The sequence below is a fragment of the Moschus berezovskii genome, chromosome 7 (genome assembly GCF_049115385.1).
Source record: "Moschus berezovskii isolate FMDL1 chromosome 7, NW_MosBer_1.0, whole genome shotgun sequence".
Taxonomy (NCBI): Eukaryota; Metazoa; Chordata; class Mammalia; order Artiodactyla; family Moschidae; genus Moschus; species Moschus berezovskii.
The window spans coordinates 77,040,062-77,058,825 of NC_142466.1; the positions used below are offsets into that span (position 1 = coordinate 77,040,062).

At 44.2% G+C, this 18,764-nt stretch overlaps 1 protein-coding gene across 4 annotated transcripts in view; it reads left to right on the forward strand.

The window, feature by feature from the left end:
- Positions 1-12,680, forward strand: part of SLC39A14 (solute carrier family 39 member 14) — a 56,029-nt gene extending 43,349 nt beyond the window's left edge. For 2 of the 4 annotated variants that reach the window (XM_055427185.2, XM_088838024.1), the window contains 2 exons: positions 854-1,038; positions 3,676-6,807. In XM_055427185.2, the coding sequence (XP_055283160.1) occupies positions 854-1,038; positions 3,676-3,822 (332 nt within the window). In that variant the 3' untranslated portion in view covers positions 3,823-6,807. Of the gene's footprint in view, positions 1-853; positions 1,039-3,675; positions 6,808-8,532; positions 8,560-12,558 lie in introns of those variants that run through there. The other 2 variants (XM_055427186.2, XM_055427187.2) reach the window with 2 other exon arrangements.
- The last annotated feature ends 6,084 nt before the right edge of the window (positions 12,681-18,764 follow it).

The following is an 18,764-nucleotide window of genomic DNA, read 5'->3' on the forward strand; positions in this document are numbered from 1 at the left end:
CACAGGTTTGATCCCTGGTCAGGGAACTAAGATGCTGTGTGTCACACAGTATGGCCCAAAAAAACCCAGAAAATTGATCATTGGAAATGATGGAGTTTTTACCAGCGTGTTTGTTTCCCTTTAGTCCCATAACCGGTGGCTCAGTTTCCTCACTTCTACACTGGGATTAATAGTGGTACCTATCTCGTTGATTCATCCTGAGAAACATGGAGGGAAAAAAAGCAGTGAAAAGGACTTAGGATGTGCTAATCACTAGATTAAGTTTTCAGTATTGGTTATCTCTTACATCCTATTAATCTTCCAAAGGCTGTGCTGTATGTTAGAGGTCTGGTGGGTAGAAGAAAGATGAGCCAGTTGGAAAGTCCTTGGTTTTATCAGAGGGAGAGTGTAAAAAGCCTCGACTATTTTGAGGCTCAGATATTCAAGGTCATATCCCGGCTTTGCCATTTATTGGCTTGTGAATTTGGGCAAATGACTTAGCATCTCCCTATCTCGATTTTGTTTCCTAAAAACACCATGCATTACAGTTTTGAGGAAGGAAGCTCCTTCTATTTCACCATCAATCAAAAGAGAAATGAGGCCATTGCTAGGTGGTTTTCTCTTTTGAAAATCCTGTGCATTGTGTTCAGCCTCTAGGCTGGACGCACATGGCCAGCCTCATAGATGCAAATATCCTTGGTGTGGAGGTCAAGGGGGCCTTAGTCTGTCATTATGAGCTCTAGTCTGGGGCTGTCAGGATTTTCACCCAGACTCCATCCAACATTTAGGCAGTCTGTCCTCATCAAGTTGTGTGTCCCACAACCTATTATGACTCTTCTGTCAACACCCTCCCTTCTTGTCCTCCCCACTGTAGGAGACTTTGTCATCCTGCTCAACGCCGGCATGAGTCTCCAGCAGGCTCTCTTCTTCAACTTCCTCTCTGCCTGCTGCTGTTACGTGGGCCTGGGCTTCGGCATCTTAGCCGGCAGCCACTTCTCTGCCAACTGGATCTTTGCACTGGCTGGAGGAATGTTCTTGTATATTTCGCTGGCTGATATGGTAAGTCTTCCTTAGTTTTAATGCCTTGTAGGTGAAACTGGATCAGGTTTTTAAGTTAAGTTCATTGAGTGGGATGACAGCTAAGGTGCATTAGTTACTTTGTTTTTAAAAACAGCTTTATCAGCAAATCAGTTCATGTGTGTGTACATGCTAAGTCGCTTCAGTCATGTCCAACTCTTTGCGACCCTATGGACTGTAGCCCGCCAGGCTCCTCTGTCCATGGGATTCTCCAGGCAAGAATACTGGAGTGGGTTGCCATGCCCTCCTCTAGGGGATCTTCCCGACCCAGGGATCAAACCCAGATCTCGTATGTCTCCTGCATTGGTAGGTGGATTCTCTACCACTTGGCCATGTGGGAAGTCCAAATTTGTACACCACACCATTTACCTTTTTAAAGTATACAATGCTTTTTTAAAAGGGATATTAGATTTTTAAAGGACGAAAAGCCTATGTTCCTTGGGCATATGTCACTGAAGAACATGATCTATTTAAGCTCCAGGGTCCTTACCTAAGTGTCTTTTAGATATTCATAGATTAATAGAAAGAAGGAGGCAGGAAGGGAGGGAAGGAAAGAAAATTACCCATAATTATTCTCCCTAAGAACACCACCACTTGGGTTTATTTCTTGTTTCTTCACAACGCATCATGTTTGTTTTTAAACAACTAATCACACTGAATATACACTTCTGTATTCTCGTTTCTTTTTTCACTTACTACATCCTAGACGTTTTTCATGCTGCATATTCTTTAAAGGCATCCTTTTCAGGGAATTCCTTGTCAGTCCAGTGGTTAGAGTGCCACACTTCCACGTCAGTGGCGTGGGTATGATCCCTGTTTGGGGGACTAAGATCCAGCATGGCATGCCAAAACAAAACCAAAAAAGGCATCATCCCCACTGCTGGTATTATTTGGTGGGAGAATGTACTCGATCCAGAACAAGAATCACTGGCTCAGAAAGGCTGCATTAGTTTGAGGTTTTAATATGTATTGCCAAATTGCTTTCTAAAAAAGCTTAACCTTTCTTTACATTATTAGCAGTGTCTGAAAGTGTACATTGTACTGTGCCCACTAACATTTGTTTGAGTTTGCTAGTTTAATACCTGATTTTGTTGCATCTTTTTCTCTAACGCAGTTAATTTCTTTCCTTAAGGGCATGACGTGTTCTTTGGCATGTTTGAATGCATTATTTTCTGTATCCTTGGAAAGTATTATCTTAAAAAAATCATTTGTTTGTTTATTTTTGGCTGTGCTGGGTCTTCATTGCTACACGTAGGCTTTCTCGTTGTGGCAAGCCGAGGCTACTCTTGCAGTTCACGGGCTTCTCATTGCTTCACTTGTTGTGGAGCACAGGCTCTAGGGTTCACAGGCTCATTAATTGTGAAGCACAGGCTTAGTTGCTCCAAGGCATGTGGGATCTTCGCCTACCAGGGGTGGAACCCATGTCCCCTGCACTGGGAGGCAGATTCTTAACCGTAAGACTACCATGAAAGTCCTGAAAGGTAGTATTTTTGATGAGATGATGAGAGTACTGACCACCATGGTCCATCCTCAGCCAACTGGTTAGGATATTTTTTGTTCAATCTTTGGGTCAGGAAGATCCCCTGGAGAAGGAAATGGCAACCCACTCCAGTATTCTTGCCTGGGAAATCCCATGAACAGAAGAGCCAGTGCATGGGGTTGCAGAGAGTCGAGCATAACTGAGCATGCATCCCTTGCTAGCCAGCTGCAGGAGACCTTGAGTCATTGCAATACTTTGCTCTGTTTTCTGGCCCCTTACACAGTTGCTCAGTTTCCCAAACAAGTGGCAGTTTTCTTAGATGGTTATTTTGAACCAGCCTCTAAACACATCCAGGGTTACATATATGTATAGTACTTTGTTTCACCTCCATAGTTGTAAAGCAGTGGCAACCACCTTGGAGAAAGGTGATGATGTTTAAGTTCTAGAAGTTATTGCTATTGATTTTCTTTGTAAACCAATCCTATTTTTTTATATACCCTGGTGGCTTAGCAGTAAAAAAAAAAATCTGCCTGTCAATGCAGGAGACGTGGGTTCAATCCCTGGGTCAGGAACATCCCCTGGAGAAGGAAATGGCAACCCACTCCAGTATTCTTGCCTGGAGAATCCTACGGACATGACGGGCTACAATCTGTGGGGTCACAGAGTCAGACATGACTGAGTGAGCATGCATGCATGCATCTTGATTAAATATTATATATAATAGCTATTATAATAATCATATACACTGCTTGCTGCTTAGTCACTTCAGTCGTGTCCGACTCTGTGTGACCCCATAGACGGAAGCCCACCAGGCTCCCCGTCCCTGGGACTCTCCAGGCAAGAACACTGGAGTGGGTTGCCATTTCCTTCTCCAATGTGTGAAAGCGAAAAGTGAAAGTGAAGTCGCTCAGTCGTGTCCGACCCTTAGCGACCCCACGGACTGCAGCCTACCAGGCTTCTCCATCCATGGGATTTTCCAGGCAAGAGTACTGGAGTGGCTTATTTTCATGTAAAACTATAATAATAATAAACATTGTAATGATTATTCGATAGTATATATAACGGAATTGTCCTGCACTTGAAGGAGCTGCAAGAAGAAAGGAACTGCAGCTCTCGTGTTCTTTTCTTTTCTTTCCCAGTTCCCCGAAATGAACGAGGTGAGTCAGGAGGATGAGCGCAAGGGCAGTACCTTGATCCCCTTTGTCATCCAGAACCTGGGCCTCTTGACTGGTTTTGGCATCATGCTAGTCCTCACCATGTACTCGGGACACATCCAGATCGGATAGGGCCCCGCCAGGACCTGGCAGGGTTGGCAGTCCGGCCCTGGGCTGCCCAACCCCTGGCCCAATCCAGGAAGCACTTCGGAAGAGACAGTTCTGTTAAAAACTGTGACACGGACTCTATTCCTACATTCAAATGTCAGCTGGTTTTAAAAATGCTCTATCCAAGGAATAAGCTGCCCTGGTAACCAGCCTCTTGGTAGTGCCTCTGTCCCTTTCCTCTTCTCAACGCAGCTCAAAAGACAAGCCTCACTTTTCCCTCTGGTTACCTTGGCCACTTTCTCTCCCAACCAGCACTGCGACATTCTGAATCCTGGGCCAGGTGACGCAGAAAGACAGCCAGGGCTCACAGCTTGGTGAGAAATACTAGGAGGTGAATCTACAGTCTGGGGCTCATAAAATCTCAGTGTGTTTCCTGGGCCTCAGGGTGACCCATTTTTAAGTGAATTTGCTGTTTTTTTTAACAGCAAAAGTACAAAGGACAGGAATCCCTCTTATATTTTCTAAGTCTGTTCGGTTGCCTGTTCTGTCAAAGAGAAGTCAAAGCTGGAAACAGATGAGTAGGGCTGGAGGAGAGGCAAGGATCATTGTGTATGGATGAGGGGAGTGTGTCTTGTCAGGATGTCACTTATTCCCACTGGGACCCTGGGCCAAAGTTGGTTCTGCACCTGGTGTTTTGTGGTTGTCCAGGTGAGCAGCAAGTAGTTTGTGTTGCCTGAACCTCCCCTCCTTTCAGATGAACACTGGCGGACATGGGAGGGCAGAGAAGAGAGACCTGAGAAATCCAATGGTTTTGCTACGATTCCCACCCCTCAGCCCCCACCCCCATCTCCTGAGAGACGTTTCCACTGCCTCCCTGGCAGCACACTCTAAGCACAGTGATGACACCCATGTTGGAGGGGAGACCGCACAAATTCACCTCCCTGGACAACAACTCGCGCTGCCAAGTGACAAGTTGACTTTCAGAACTGGAGTGCCTCTTGGGGTCTTCTTGACAGGGGTAATCGGAGGTGCAATCAGTGCAGGCAACATTTAGGACTTACTCATGCCACCGGTAGCAGTACACGTGATAGACCTCTGAGCTGGGAGGGGAGCATCCTTGGTGATCACAGAATAGGGGACCCAAGAGTTCCCGTGGCAACCAGCTGGATCCCCCTTCCACCCTCACCCCACACCAGAAGGGGCGAATCCTGTATGAAACTGAATATGAATTATGCTAATAACTCTCTTCAGAAATGGATTGATAGACTCATGTGTGTGTATGTGTGTGGGAGACCGTAGGTCACCTGTTTGCCCTGTGGAGCCCTCTCCGCAGAGCTATGGCTGTGAGGGGAGCTAGTCTCCAGGTTCACTAGGTGAATTGCTGTATTATTATCATATTGATAACATGAGATTCCTCAGCCACTCTGGGGAGCCGACCTCTCCAGAAGCCTTCCTCAGTGGTGCCCGCGGTCGCAGCCCAGGGGCTGTGCTCGTGGCTGACCAGCGCTGGTCTGTCGCCACCACCCGAGCACATTTCCGTTCTGACAGGAAAACTTTTCCACTCTACAATGATTGAAAGCATCATCTCTGGGTTTTTTTTCTTTCTTTTTTTTTTCCTTTGGGAAACATCCCTCAAACCGGGACTATTCTTGAACATGAGCAGGAAAACCGTTGGTGATGCTTTACAAGTTCTTCTCATCTTGCCTGTTGACTTGGATAGATTTGAGAATGGGCGGAAGGAGGAGGAAAACTCAGTTCTCAAGATTCTAGAAGAACTGTCAGGACAGACTTCCTGGTAGGATTACGGTCCAGTTTTTACCAAAGAACCAACTCCTTGAATGTTGGAGTCTAACTTTTTATACCGTCGTTATTATTGTCACTGTTAACTGTTTTGAAACGAATCTTTGTCTCTTCTGTTTAATTTTTCTCAGATTGCTTTCGGGAGCTAGCAGGAAATAACACTCAAACCTTAGGACCTTAGACGATTTTGCTTCCCTTAATTTACATCGATGTATTAACTTGATAATTTTAGCATTTCCTGTAGATCTGTTCTTCCTTACAGACACTGGTATTTGTGGAGTAGAATCCTAAGTAAGCGTTAGTGGGTTTCTAGTTTTAGGAGAAGAGCCAAAAAATGTAACCTTGAGCAAATTAAAAAAAATAAAATGTGAGCAGTAGGGTGTTTTCCCTTCTCGTGCACATCCATATTAAGGACTGACTTTCCTTTCACAGCCACCTGCCTCAAAGGGGAGTTTTTTCCAAATTGTAATTGGTCCAGAGGCCAGTCCCAGTTGGAGCTTAGGAGGGATAGAGACACTGAAATTGTGCAATGGATTACCTGTTGCTATTGGCAACAGATTTTTCTCATGAATCGAAAATGTGGCAGTTTCTATTTGAAGTGTTGGGTTTGCTGTTTCAAGCATTTGTACACGTTAGAAGTCTGAGGAGTAGCAAGTTCTGAGGACTTATTTCACGTCTGGCATTCACATCTTCAGCCTCTCTCCCTTTGTGGACCACCTTTCTCTAAGGATAACCAGGAAAGTATATGTAACGTGCAGGAGCCGTGACTTCAGAGGAGGGGTTCTGCTTCTTCTCATCATCCCCCTGGCTTGCAGGTCTCCTTCTGTCCTTGCCTCCAAGGGTTTTTGTGTCTAGTGTCAACTTAGGTCTCCCTTTCCCTGGTCCTTCACCCTGGGTTTTAAAAAGAAAGCTTCTCTTTTATGGTATCCTAAGACCTGTTTTTAGTAAATCCTCTTCCACATGGTAATATGGAGATAGCAATATGTTGGAAATCTGCTTAAAAAGAAACAAAAGGTCTGATTTTTACAAAAGAGAGAGGTTAGCTTTTATTATTCGTATTTTATTTTACAGTTCTGCAATTCCATCACAGTATTTTTTTAAATGACTCAGGTGTTATGAAGATAAATTAGAAAATAAAATAAATTTAAGTTATGTGGACTGTAAATGTTTTTATTTGTAAGATTCTATAAATAAAGCTATATTCTGTAACTGTTGAATCCTGTGTCATCTTTTGCAATAAGGTAGGTGTAATGAAAACTGCTGAACACAAGGTGGCGATGATGTCTCACTAACATGAAGCTTCCTTCTACTGGCGCACCTTACATTTGGAAAGGGGTTTTAGTTGGTAAAGATTCCGCCTGCAATGCAGGAGACCCCAGTTTGATTCCTGGGTCAGGAAGATCCACTGGCGAAGGGATAAGCTACCCACTCCAGTATTGTTGGACTTCCCTTGTGGCTCAGCTGGTAAAGAATCCGCCTGCAATGCTGGAGACCTAGGTTCGATCCCTGGGTTGGGAAGATCCCCTGGAGAAAGGAAAGGCTACCCACTCCAGTATTCTGGCCTGGAGAATTCCATGGACTACAGTCCATGGGATCGCAAAGAGTCAGACATGACTGAGCCACTTTCACTTTAGAAGGAACCTCAGATAGTGTAACATGCTCACTTTAAAATGATTAACTTATCTTTTAATGGAGCCCATGACTTTATCAGTGATGGACGGTGTCTCCTAAAAAGAACTTTGTGTCATACTGTTTCCACTCGTACAAATCCATGCTTTGAAACTTGGAGAATATTTGTTGTTCAGTTGCTCAGGTGTTTCTGACTACGACACGTGGACTGCAGCACGCCAGGCTTCCCTGTCCTTCACTGTCTCCCAGAGCTTGCTCAAACTCATGTCCATTGAGTCAGTGATGCCATCCTACCATCTCATCTTCTGTTATCCCCTTCTCCTCCTACCTTCTGTCTTTCCCAGCATCAGGGTCTTTTGTAACGACTCAGCTGTTCGAATCAGGTGGCCCAAGTATTAGAGTTTCAGCTTTAGCATCAGTCCTTCCAATGAAGATTCAGGGTTGATTTCCTTTGGGATTGACTGGTTTGATCTCCTTGCAGTCCAAGGGACTCTCAAGAGTCTTCTCCAGCACCACAGTTCAAAAGCATCAATTCTTCAGCGCTCAGCTTTCTTTATAGTCCAACTCTCACATCCATATATGACTACTGGAAAAACCATAGCCTTGACTAGACGGACCTTTGCCGGCAAAGTAATGTCTCTGCTTTTTAATATGCTGTCTACGTTTGTCATAGTTTTTCTTCCAAGGAGCAAGCGTTTTTTAATTTCAAGCCTGCAGTCACCATCTGCAGTGATTTTGGAGTCCAAGAAAATAAACTCACTGTTTCCATTGTTTCCCCATCTATTGCCATGAAGTGATGGGGCTGGATGCCATGATCTTAGTTTTTTTAATGTTGAGTTTTAAGTCAGCTTTTTCATTCTCTTTCACTTTCATCAAGCGGCTTTTTAGTTCCTTTTTGCTTTCTGCCATAAGGGTGGTGGTATCTGCATATCTGAGGTTATTGATATTTCTCCCTGCAAACTTAACTCCAACTTGTGCTTCATCCAGCCCAGCATTTCACATGATGTATTCTGCATATAAGTTAAATAAGCAGGGTGACAATATAGAGTCTTGACATACTCCTTTCCCAATTTGGAACCAGACCATTGTTCCATGTCCGTTCTAACTGTTGCTTCTAACCTGCATACAGGTTTTGCAGGAGGCAGGTAAGGTGGTCTGGTATTTCCATCTCTAAGAATTTTTCAATATACAACCTTGACGTACTCCTTTTTCCTATTTGGAACCAGTCTGTTGTTCCATGTCCAGTTCTAACTGTTGGTTCCTGACGTTGTATATTGTCACCCTGCTTATTTAACTTATATGCAGAGTACATCATGAGGAACGCTGGGCTGGAAGAAGCACAAGCTGGAGTCAACTTTGCTGGGAGAAATATCAATAACCTCAGATATGCAGATGACACCACCCTTATGGCAGAAAGTGAAGACAAACTAAAGAGCCTCTTGATGAAAGTGAAAGAGGAGCGTGAAAAGTTTGGCTTGAAGCTCAACATTCAGAAAACTAAAATCATGGCATCTGGTCCCATCACTTCATGGGAAATAGATGGGGAAACAATGGAAACAGTGTCAGACTTTATTTTTTTGGGCTCCAAAATCACTGCGGATGCTGATTGCAGCCATGAAATTAAAAGACGCTTACTCCTTGGAAGGAAAGTTATGACCAACCTAGATAGCATATTAAAAAGCAGAGACATTGCTTTGCCAACAAAGGTCCGTCTAGTCAAGGCTATGGTTTTTCCAGTGGTCATGCATGGATGTGAGAGTTGGACTGTGAAGAAAGCTGAGTGCCGAAGAATTGATGCTTTTGAAGTGTGGTGCTGGAGAAGACTCTTTAGAGTCCCTTGTACTGCAAGGAGATCCAACCAGTCCATTCTAAAGGAGATCAATCCTGGGTGTTCATTGGAAGGACTGATGCTAAAGCTGAAACTCCAATACTTTGGCCACCTCATGAGACAAGTTGACTCACTGGAAAAGACTCTGATGCTGGGAAGGATTGGGGGTGGGAGGAGAAGGGGACGACAGAGAATGAGATGGCTGGATGGCATCACCGACTCGATGGACATGAGTTTGAGTGAACTCCGGGAGCTGGTAATGGACAGGGAGGCCTGGCATGCTGTGATTCATGGGATCGCGGAGAGTCAGACACGACTGAGTGACTGAACTGAAGAATTTTTCAGTTTGTTGTGATCCACTCAAAGGCTTAAGTGTAGTCAGTGAAGCAGAAGAATTTACTTGGTTCATTCAAACCATGTATCTTGAATGTCTTACAAGGAAAAGTTCTGTCATGAGATTTAAAATTCTAAACCTGCTCTTTCTCCAATTGATTCAAAAGAGCAGAGGTCTGTTATTTATCTTCGACAACAAAAATGAACAGTAAGGTAAAAGAACTGATGCTAGGGACTTCCCTGGTAGTCCAATGGTTAAGACTTTGCCTTCCAATGCAGGGGTTGCAGGTTCAATCCCTGGTCTGGTAGCTAAGATTCCACATGCCTGATGGCCAAAAAACCAAAACAAAACAGAAACAATATTGTAACAAATTGAATAAAGACTTGGAAAAAAAAGAAGTGATGCTGTCTTATTACTACATAGAAATTCCCAAATGCCTGTTTCTAAGTCCTTTTTTTTAAACTCAAGAATTATATATTAAGTGGCTTCGATTGGAATTTTAAATCACATTAAGTAGCCGTATTGGACTAGCATCTGATGCAGTTATTCAAAAGGATATTCACTCCATCCTCAGCTTGTGCCACCTCTGGCTCACCTGCCCAGGTGGGATTAATGCCTCCCTGTGCTTGTCAGTTACTGGACTTGCATTGCAGTCGCTTGTTCTTGATACACCAGCTTCCTTCTGGGTAGAGGCTCTACCTGGTTTCTCTCTGAGATTCCAGCGCCTGCCGCACAGTAAGAATGAATGAAAAGATGAAATGGAATGCCTGCAAGCTTTGTGATCATAGAGGGGCTCCTTATCCACTGGCAGCAGTTCCTGTTGTGTTTCTACTGTCTTTGGTGTTGGTTTTGCTAATTCCTTGTTTCCTGGTCCTTTAGAAACAGAAGTTTGAGAAAGTTGAATTTGGGGCCAGTATAGAATAGAGTGGGCTGTGGTGGCTCAGTGAGTGGTAAAGAATCCACCTGCCAATGCAGGAGACAGGGATTCAATCCCTGGGTCAGGAAGATCCCCTGGAGAAGGAAATGGCAACCCACTCCAGTATTCTTGCCTGGGAAATCCCTTGGACAGAGAAGCCTGGTGGGCTACAGTCCCCGGGGTCACAGGAGAGTCAGACACAGCTTAGTGATGAAACAACAACCTAGGATAGAGCAAAGTAAACAGGTCACTAAGAAGATTAAGACTTTGATCTTAGCCATCTCTTTGTAATACTGTTAATCAGCTAAGCCATTTAGGACATTTTTGGTAGAAGGTGAATGCCCTTCTATCAAGTTACTTCTGCACATTCGTCTTTACCATTCAGTGATACTGAAATCTGATTTGAACAAAATCTGTTTTGAGAAATAATGACCCCAAATGTCGACACAGGGTTTTTGATTTACTGGAAAACAAAATGCTCTTCTCGTTTATTAAAGATTTTCACAGTCTTCCAGAAAAACATCTATTTCTGCTTTGTTGACAATGCCAAAGCCTTTGACTGGGTGGATCACAAGAAACTGTGGAAAATTCTGAAAGAGATGGGAATACCAGACCACCTGACCTGCCTCTTGAGAAACCTGTATGCAGGTCAGGAAGCAACAGTCAGAACTGGACATGGAACAACAGACTGGTTCCAAATAGGAAAAGGAGTACGTCAAGGCTGTATATTGTCACCTTGCTTATTTAACTTATATGCAGAGTACATCAAGAGAAATGCTGGGCTGGAGGAAGCACAAGCTGGAATCAAGATTGCCGGGAGAAATATCAATAACCTTAGATATGCAGATAACACCACCCTTATGGCAGAAAGTGAAGAGGAACTAAAGAGCCTCTTGATGAAAGTGAAAGAGGAGAGTGAAAAAGTTGGCTTAAAGCTCAACATTCAGAAAACTAAGATCATGGCATCTGGCCCCATCACTTCATGGCAAATAGACCGGGAAACAGTGGAAACAGTGGCTGGCTTAATTTTTCTGGGCTCCAAAATCACTGCAGATGGTGACTGCAGCCATGAAATTAAAAGACGCTTACTCCTTGGAAAGAAAGTTATGACCAACCTAGACAGCATATTAAAAGGCAAAGGCATTACTTTGTCAACAAAGGTCCGTCTAGTCAAGGCTATGGTTTTTCCAGTAATCATGTATGGATGTGAGAGTTGAACTGTGAAGAAAGCTGAGCGCTGAAGAATTGATGCTTTTGGACTGTGTTGACTCATTGGAAAAGACCCTGATGCTGGGAAAGATTGAGGGCAGGAGGAGAAGGGGACGACAGATGAGATGGTTGGATGGCATCACCGACTCAATGGACAAGGGTTTGGGTAGACTCTGGGAATTGGTGATGGACAGCGAGGCCTGGCGTGCTGTGATTCATGGGGTCGCAAAGAGTCATACACAACGGAGCAACTGAACTGAATGATCTAATGTGATATACCTGGACTTCTCAAGAATGACAGGTTTAAATCCCAGAGGAAGTGAATCCTTTCAATCCTTCTGAAATAAACTGAATTCCATTCTATTTAAATAGAAAAAAAAAGGTTGTTGGAAAAGATCCATAGGTCCTTATCAGCTCTCAGCTAAGTATGTTTAGAGCTGTCAGCCCCAAAATATTTTTCTCTCCGTCACAGTTCTTGCCAGATGTCTCTTCAAGGTTTATTTTAAAAGAAGGAAGGGAGTTCACAGACTATGCTTCCTGTATAAGAACAATCTTTGACCCTGGCAGTGGGTGGGATTCTGAGACAGTGGCATCAATTATAGTTAAGGAGTAATCCAAAAGTGCTCGACTTCTGGCAATCAGAAGCCGAGAAGGAGTTCTTTCTTTCATTAGGTTCTGAAATTTTTCTCCGTCTGTGGTTTGCTTATCTCCTGAGGTTGCCTAAGAATAAACTCAGGCAATAATCCACAGAGGTTTTTTATAAGTATACACATTAAAAGAAAGCCATCAGGAAATTCCAAGGAGAGGCCCCTGAAAAGAAAATTTGTTTTCAAAATGTGCCTTTTTTATGACTGGAAACAGCATAAATGTGCATCCATCATAACATTCATACATAAGCATAACATAACAATGTCACAAAAACATAACAAGTCTCCATACATTTTAAGTGTTTTGTAGGTTTTTCTTTTGTTTTCTCTGCCATTTCTTGTGAGCCATGATCATTCCTTTTATACATCTTTTACAGTTTGTTTTTTTTTTCCATAGGGAGCCCAGAAACATGTGCTGAGTCTCTTTGAAACAAGGAATCTCAAATAACATATTGAAAAGGAATCTTTGATGGGGTGATTCTAAATGAGATGTGTTCTTAAAGCATATACCATCCTGTATTTGGCTTTGTGTGTGTGTGTGAAATCATTTAATAGGAGTGATGGGGTATTGCTATCACTGTCCGTGGCGGGGGGCGGGGGGGGTAGGCAGACAACCAGACCTGGAGTTCTGGTCCTAGCCTGGCGGTGGGGCGCACATTGAAGGGACAGGAGAGATGTGTGAGGAAGGTACACACCATTGAGACCACAGTCTAGGCCCACCCAGTTAAAGCAAGAGCTGAATAAAAAGGGACTTACCTGTGGGCTTCCCAGGTGACTGTCACTAGTGGTAAAGAACCTGCCTACCAGTGGAAACAGTGGCAGACTTTATTTCTGGGGGCTCCAAAATCACTGCAGATGGTGACTGCAGCCATGAAATTAAAAGACGCTTAATCTTTGGAAGGAAAGTTATGACCAAATTAGACAGTATATTAAAAAGCAGAGACTTTACTTTGCAAACAAAGTTCCATCTACTCAAAACTATGGTTTTTCCAGTAGTCATCTATGGATGTGAAAGTTGGACTACAAAGAAAGCTGAGCATGGAAGAATTGATGCTTTTGAACTGTGGTGTTGGAGAAGTCCCTTGGACTCAACTCCCTTGAGAGTCCCTTGGACAACAAGGAGATCCATCCTAAAGGAGATCAACCCTGAGTGTTCATTGGAAGGATTGATGCTGAAGCTGAAACTCCAATACTTTGGCCACCTGATGCGAAGAACTGGTTCATTTGAAAAGACCCTGATGCTGGGAAAGATTGAAGGCAGGAGGAGAAGGGGACAACAGGATGAGATGGTTGGATGGCATCACTGACTCAATGGACATAAGTTTGGGTAAACTCCGGGAGTTGGTGATGGACAGGGAGGCCTGGTGTGCTGCAGTCCATGGGGTCGCAAAGAGTTGGACACGACTGAACTGAAGTGAACTGAACTGAACCAAAGTGGGAGATATAAGAGATGTGGGTTCGATCCCTGTGTTGGGAAGATTCCATGGAGTAGGAAATGACAACCCAGTCCATTATTCTTGCCTGGAGAATTCCATGGACAGAGTAGCCTGGTGGGCTACAGTCCAGAAGATGGCAAGGAGTTCAGTTCAGTTCAGTTCAGTCGCTCAGTCATGTCCAACTCTTTGCGACCCCATGAATCACAGCATGCCCGGCCTCCCTGTCCATTACCAACTCCCGGAGTTCACTCAAACTCATGTCCATTGAGTCGGTGATGGCATCCAGCCATCTCATTCTCTGTCGTCCCCTTCTCCTCCTGCCCCCAATCCTTCCCAGCATCAGTCCAAAGAGTTGGACATGATTAAAGGAACTTAGCATGCTTGCACCTAATGGTCCAGTAGTTAAGATTCTGCACTCCCAATGCAGGAACTAAGATTCTGCATGCTGCATGGTACAGCCAAAGGAAAAAAAGAATTGAATAAATAAAGAGCAACCCTGAGTTTGGGAGATGGGGAAAGGGAGGACACCCATGCCCACAGTCCGCGTTCAGTGCTGCCAGATTTGTGGCCCACCTCCTGGCCAGACCCTCTGGTCCAGTCGCCCCTAGGAATATCCCTGCATGAACTAGGCAGGGTCTCTGTACAGCCACCAGTGTAGCATAGACCTTAAAACAGTGGTTTGTTGCTGTTTAGTCGCCAAATCCTGTCTGACTCTGTGACCCTGTGGACTGTAGCCCACCAGGCTCTTCTGTCCATAGGATTTCCCAGGCAAAAATACTAGAGTGGGTTGCCATTTCTGATTAGCAGTGATAAATTATTCACCTATTGTGATCTGGGGAAGTCATTCTGGCTTACATATGACATAACTTGAATTTTATGCTAACTAAAACAGCCTTGTTTGTGACATATCAAACATACATTGTACATCTGCTTTAATGATTAAGAAAAGGGTACACTGACCCAAAGTAAAGAATGTCCATGTGAAAAGTAAAGGTTCAATATCTCCCTTCCTGGGACACCAGTGCTGATAGTCCTTCAATGATAAAACTCCCTTCCCAGGTGCTGAGGTCAAACTGACTCGCTGTGTATGTGCTTTAAAAAAAAAAAAGACTTGAAGGAATGTATCCCTGACTTATTGAAGGCTCTTTGTTCTGTGTGTGTGTGTTTTAGTCGCTCAGTTGTGTCTGACTCTTTGTGACCCCATGGACTATACCTCGCCAGGCTCCTCTGTCCACGGAATTCTCCAGGCATGAACACTGGAGTGGGTCGCTAGTCCCTTCTCCAGGGGATCTTCCCGACCCAGGGATCGAATCCGGATCTCCCGAGTTGCAGGCAGAGTCTTTACTGCCTGAGCCACCAGGGACGCCCTCTTTGTTATGACAACATATAAAACTATTGAAAACCCTGTCTGTCGAGAGCAGTTCTTCAGAGTTATCTGTGATGCTGTCTTCCAAGCTATCGTCCTTAATGTGACTCAAATAAATCTCTTCCATTCCTATGATAGATAATTGATTATGTTCTTTGACACCAACATAGGCCACCACCTCACAGGCATCTGTGGTTAGTGCCAGGCCCTGTGGCGCTGTAGTGGCTCTCCAGACTTGATACAAGGACTAGAAGGAGCCAGAGCCTTGGAATGGCTGGAGGCTGCACTTCCCCTGTCAGCCACAAGAAGGCTCCCCCTGAAGTCCACAGCTAACGCCATGGAGGCATTGAAGGGTCCACTACCTCCTGTGGGAGGCAAACCTGAAGAGGAACTCTGCCAGGGGTGTCCACCTCCATGGAACATTTATGGAAATCTATCACTACAATTGCATTCTTGTTCACAAAGTGAAAGTGTTGGTCACTCAATTGTGTTTGACTCTTTGTGATCCCATGGACTATAGCCAGGCTCCTCTTCCTCAGTCTTCATGGAATTCTCCAGGCAAGAAGACCGGAGTGGGTTTCCATTCTCTTCTCCAGGGGATCTTCCTGACCCAGGGATTGAACCCAGGTCTAAACTGCACTGCAGGCAGACTCTTTACCATCTGAGCCACTGGTACTGCATAGTGGTTAGTGGCCCCATGGCCTCTGAAATGGGCAACCAGCTTGCCACTGGCCTAGATGGTTAAGATGCATAACCTGTCACCATCCATTCTGTGGCCACTCCCCTGGGGCCCTCAAGGCCACCTGGTCCAATCTCTGTCTTGAACCTGCCTTCAGAAGAAAAGATGCTGACCCGATGGTTATCATTCAGTTCAGTTCAGTCGCTCAGTCGTGTCCGACTCTCCGCGACCCCATGAATCACAGCACACCAGGCATCCCTGTCCATCACCAACTCCCGGAGTCCACTCAAACTCATGTCCACAGAGTCGGTGATGCCATCCAGCCATCTCATTCTCTGTCGTCCCCTTCTCCTCCCGCCCCCAATCCTTCCCAGCATCAGAGTCTTTTCCAGTGAGTCAACTCGTCGCATGAGGTGGCCAAAGTATTGGAGTTTCAGCTTTAGCATCAGTCCTTCCAATGAACACCCAGGATTGATCTCCTTTAGAATGGACTGGTTGGATCTCCTTGCGGTCCAAGGGACTCTCAAGAGTCTTCTCCAACACCACAGTTCAAAAGCATCAATTCTTTGGCGATTAGCTTTCTTCACAGTCCAACTCTCACATCCATACATGACCACTGGAAAAACCATAGCCTTGACTAGACGGACCTTGGTTGGCAAAGTAATGTCTCTGCTTTTTAATACACTATCAAGGTTGGTCATAACTTTAATCTACCACAATAAAGGCCTCCATTGGTATACATGCCACACTGTGGGAACCGCAGTTGCCCACATGAGGCCCTTGGATCCCAAAGTGGAACTTGAACTTGTCCTCAGTGGAGAAATCCTGGATACAGTGGTTGTTGCCGCCTGTACCTAAATGTGGACACACCCCTTAAATAGATGGATTCAGGCTTCTTGCTTATGTGACTGCCAGTGAGGGTAACGAGCTGTCTTCAGTAGGGCTGTCCTTCCATTTGCCACCCTTGCTCTGCACGGAACTGGGCCTCTGCTGGCGGCAGGGACTGGCCGCTGGGCTTCACATTATCTCGGGAAAGTGACAGGTCCCAAGATGCCAGGAACACACACTGCTCAACTAACATTTTTTATTTTATTTATTTATTTGGCCACCAGGCATGTGGGATCTTAGTTCCCCAACCAGGGATTGAACCTGCGCCCCCTGCATTGGAAGATGGGAGTGTAATGGACCACCAAGGAAGCCCCAGGCTAACATTTTTGAATGCACCAAAATCTAAGAATGACACTCAGGCCAATTAAAAGGAAATTCCTTCCGAAACATGATGTTAACCATGTGTGTTTTAAGGAGAGGAAAACAACTAATTCAATAAAAGAGGACATTTTTTTTTCTTCCTTAAAATAAAGGATTAGGTCTTTAATTATAGATTCTCATAAGGAAGGAAAAAATTCTCTTTGATCTACTGTATACTCCCAGAATAGGAGATTCTTTCAAGTGGCATGTTCCCCATAAGTTCTTGAGGTTAATGAAGCAAGCTCTTTTGAAGCCTGTGTCTGATTGTATCCTACAGGCATGCCCCCACTTTTTTTAAATTGGAGTATAGTTCATTTACAATGTTGTGTTAGTTTCACACGCATAGCAAAGTGAATCAGTTATACATATACATACAGCCATTCTTTTTTAGATTCCTTTCCCATATCAGTTATCACACAGGCATCGCCCTTGAGGAGAAAAGTCTTTGCCCCAAATGTACATGGTTTAATCCAGACAATGTAGGCAGGTCCCTCCATCCCATTTCTCTTGAAAACTGCATGAGCAGAGGAAAGAGATTAAATTTAGATTTTTCTTTTCAGGGAAACCTAACTTTTAAAAAAAGTAGATTAAATTGATTTTGTAGGATAGATGGTTCCGTTGTGCATTCTAACTGAAAGGGTAGATAAAATCTAAACATTAGAGATCTCAACATTATTTTCATTTGTTATATTTATCCTTGTAAAGCTATTTCCTCAATTATGTTCCACTTGCTTCTCTGGTGGCTCAGAGGTTAAAGCGTCTGCCCGCAATGCAGGAGACCCAGGTCCAATCCCTGGGTCGGGAAGATCCCCTGGAGAAGGAAATGGTAACCCACTCCAGTATTCATGCCTGGAGAATCCCATAGATGGAGGAGTCTGGTAGGCTACAGTCCGCGGGGTCACAAAGAGTCGGACACGACTGAGTGACTTCACTTCAACTTAACCTAATGGAAAACTGTTTTGCGCTCCTTGGTCCATACATTAAATTTTTGCTTGAAAAAAACTTTTGCCTTGATCTAGCTGATGATAATTATTTTCATTGAAAATTTTAATGCAGCCTTATAAACTAGTTTAAAGCTCTTAGAAAAATGTTTAAGTTCGATGCTTTTGGAAGCAAATGAAGTTAAGCAAGAGTGGATTCTTCTTGGTCTTCAGCCAACAGGGCAAAGTATTTTGAATCCAGAAGAATGGATTTGTGTCAATTCTGTCGTTGACTGGCTGTGACATTTGTTTAATGTCTCCACACCTCAATGACTTTATCTACAAGGTAGAAAAGATCATTTCTATACTGTCTATCTGCATAAATGTAAGAGAACTAAATGTGTAAGAAACTGTAGGGACTTCCCTGATGGTCCAATGGTTTAAGACTCTGCGTTGCAGAGGGCTCAAGTTCCATCATGCAGGGCGGCCAAAAAAAGAATTTTTCTTTTAAAAGGACAGTGCTTTGTAAATTAAAGCTCTGTATCAGTGGTCATTAACATTTTGTTGTCTGAATTCCTTCAAGAAAATGAAAAATAAATGCTTTCCTATACATTTCTTGGAGAAGGCAATGGCAAGCCACTCCAGTACTCTTGCCTGGAAAATCCCATGGATGGAGGAGCCTGGTAGGCTGCAGTCCGTGGGGTCGCTAAGGGTCAGACACGACTGAGTGACTTCACTTTCACTTTTCACTTTCACACATTGGAGAAGGAAATGGCAACCGACTCCAATGTTCTTGCCTGGAGAATCCCAGGGACGGGGGAGCCTCGTGGGCTTCTGTCTGTGGGGTCACACAGAGTCAGACACGACTGAAGTGACTTAGCAGCAGCAGCAGCATACATTTCTCACACACACCCCAAAGCACTTAAAAATAAACTCAATACCTTGATTTCATTT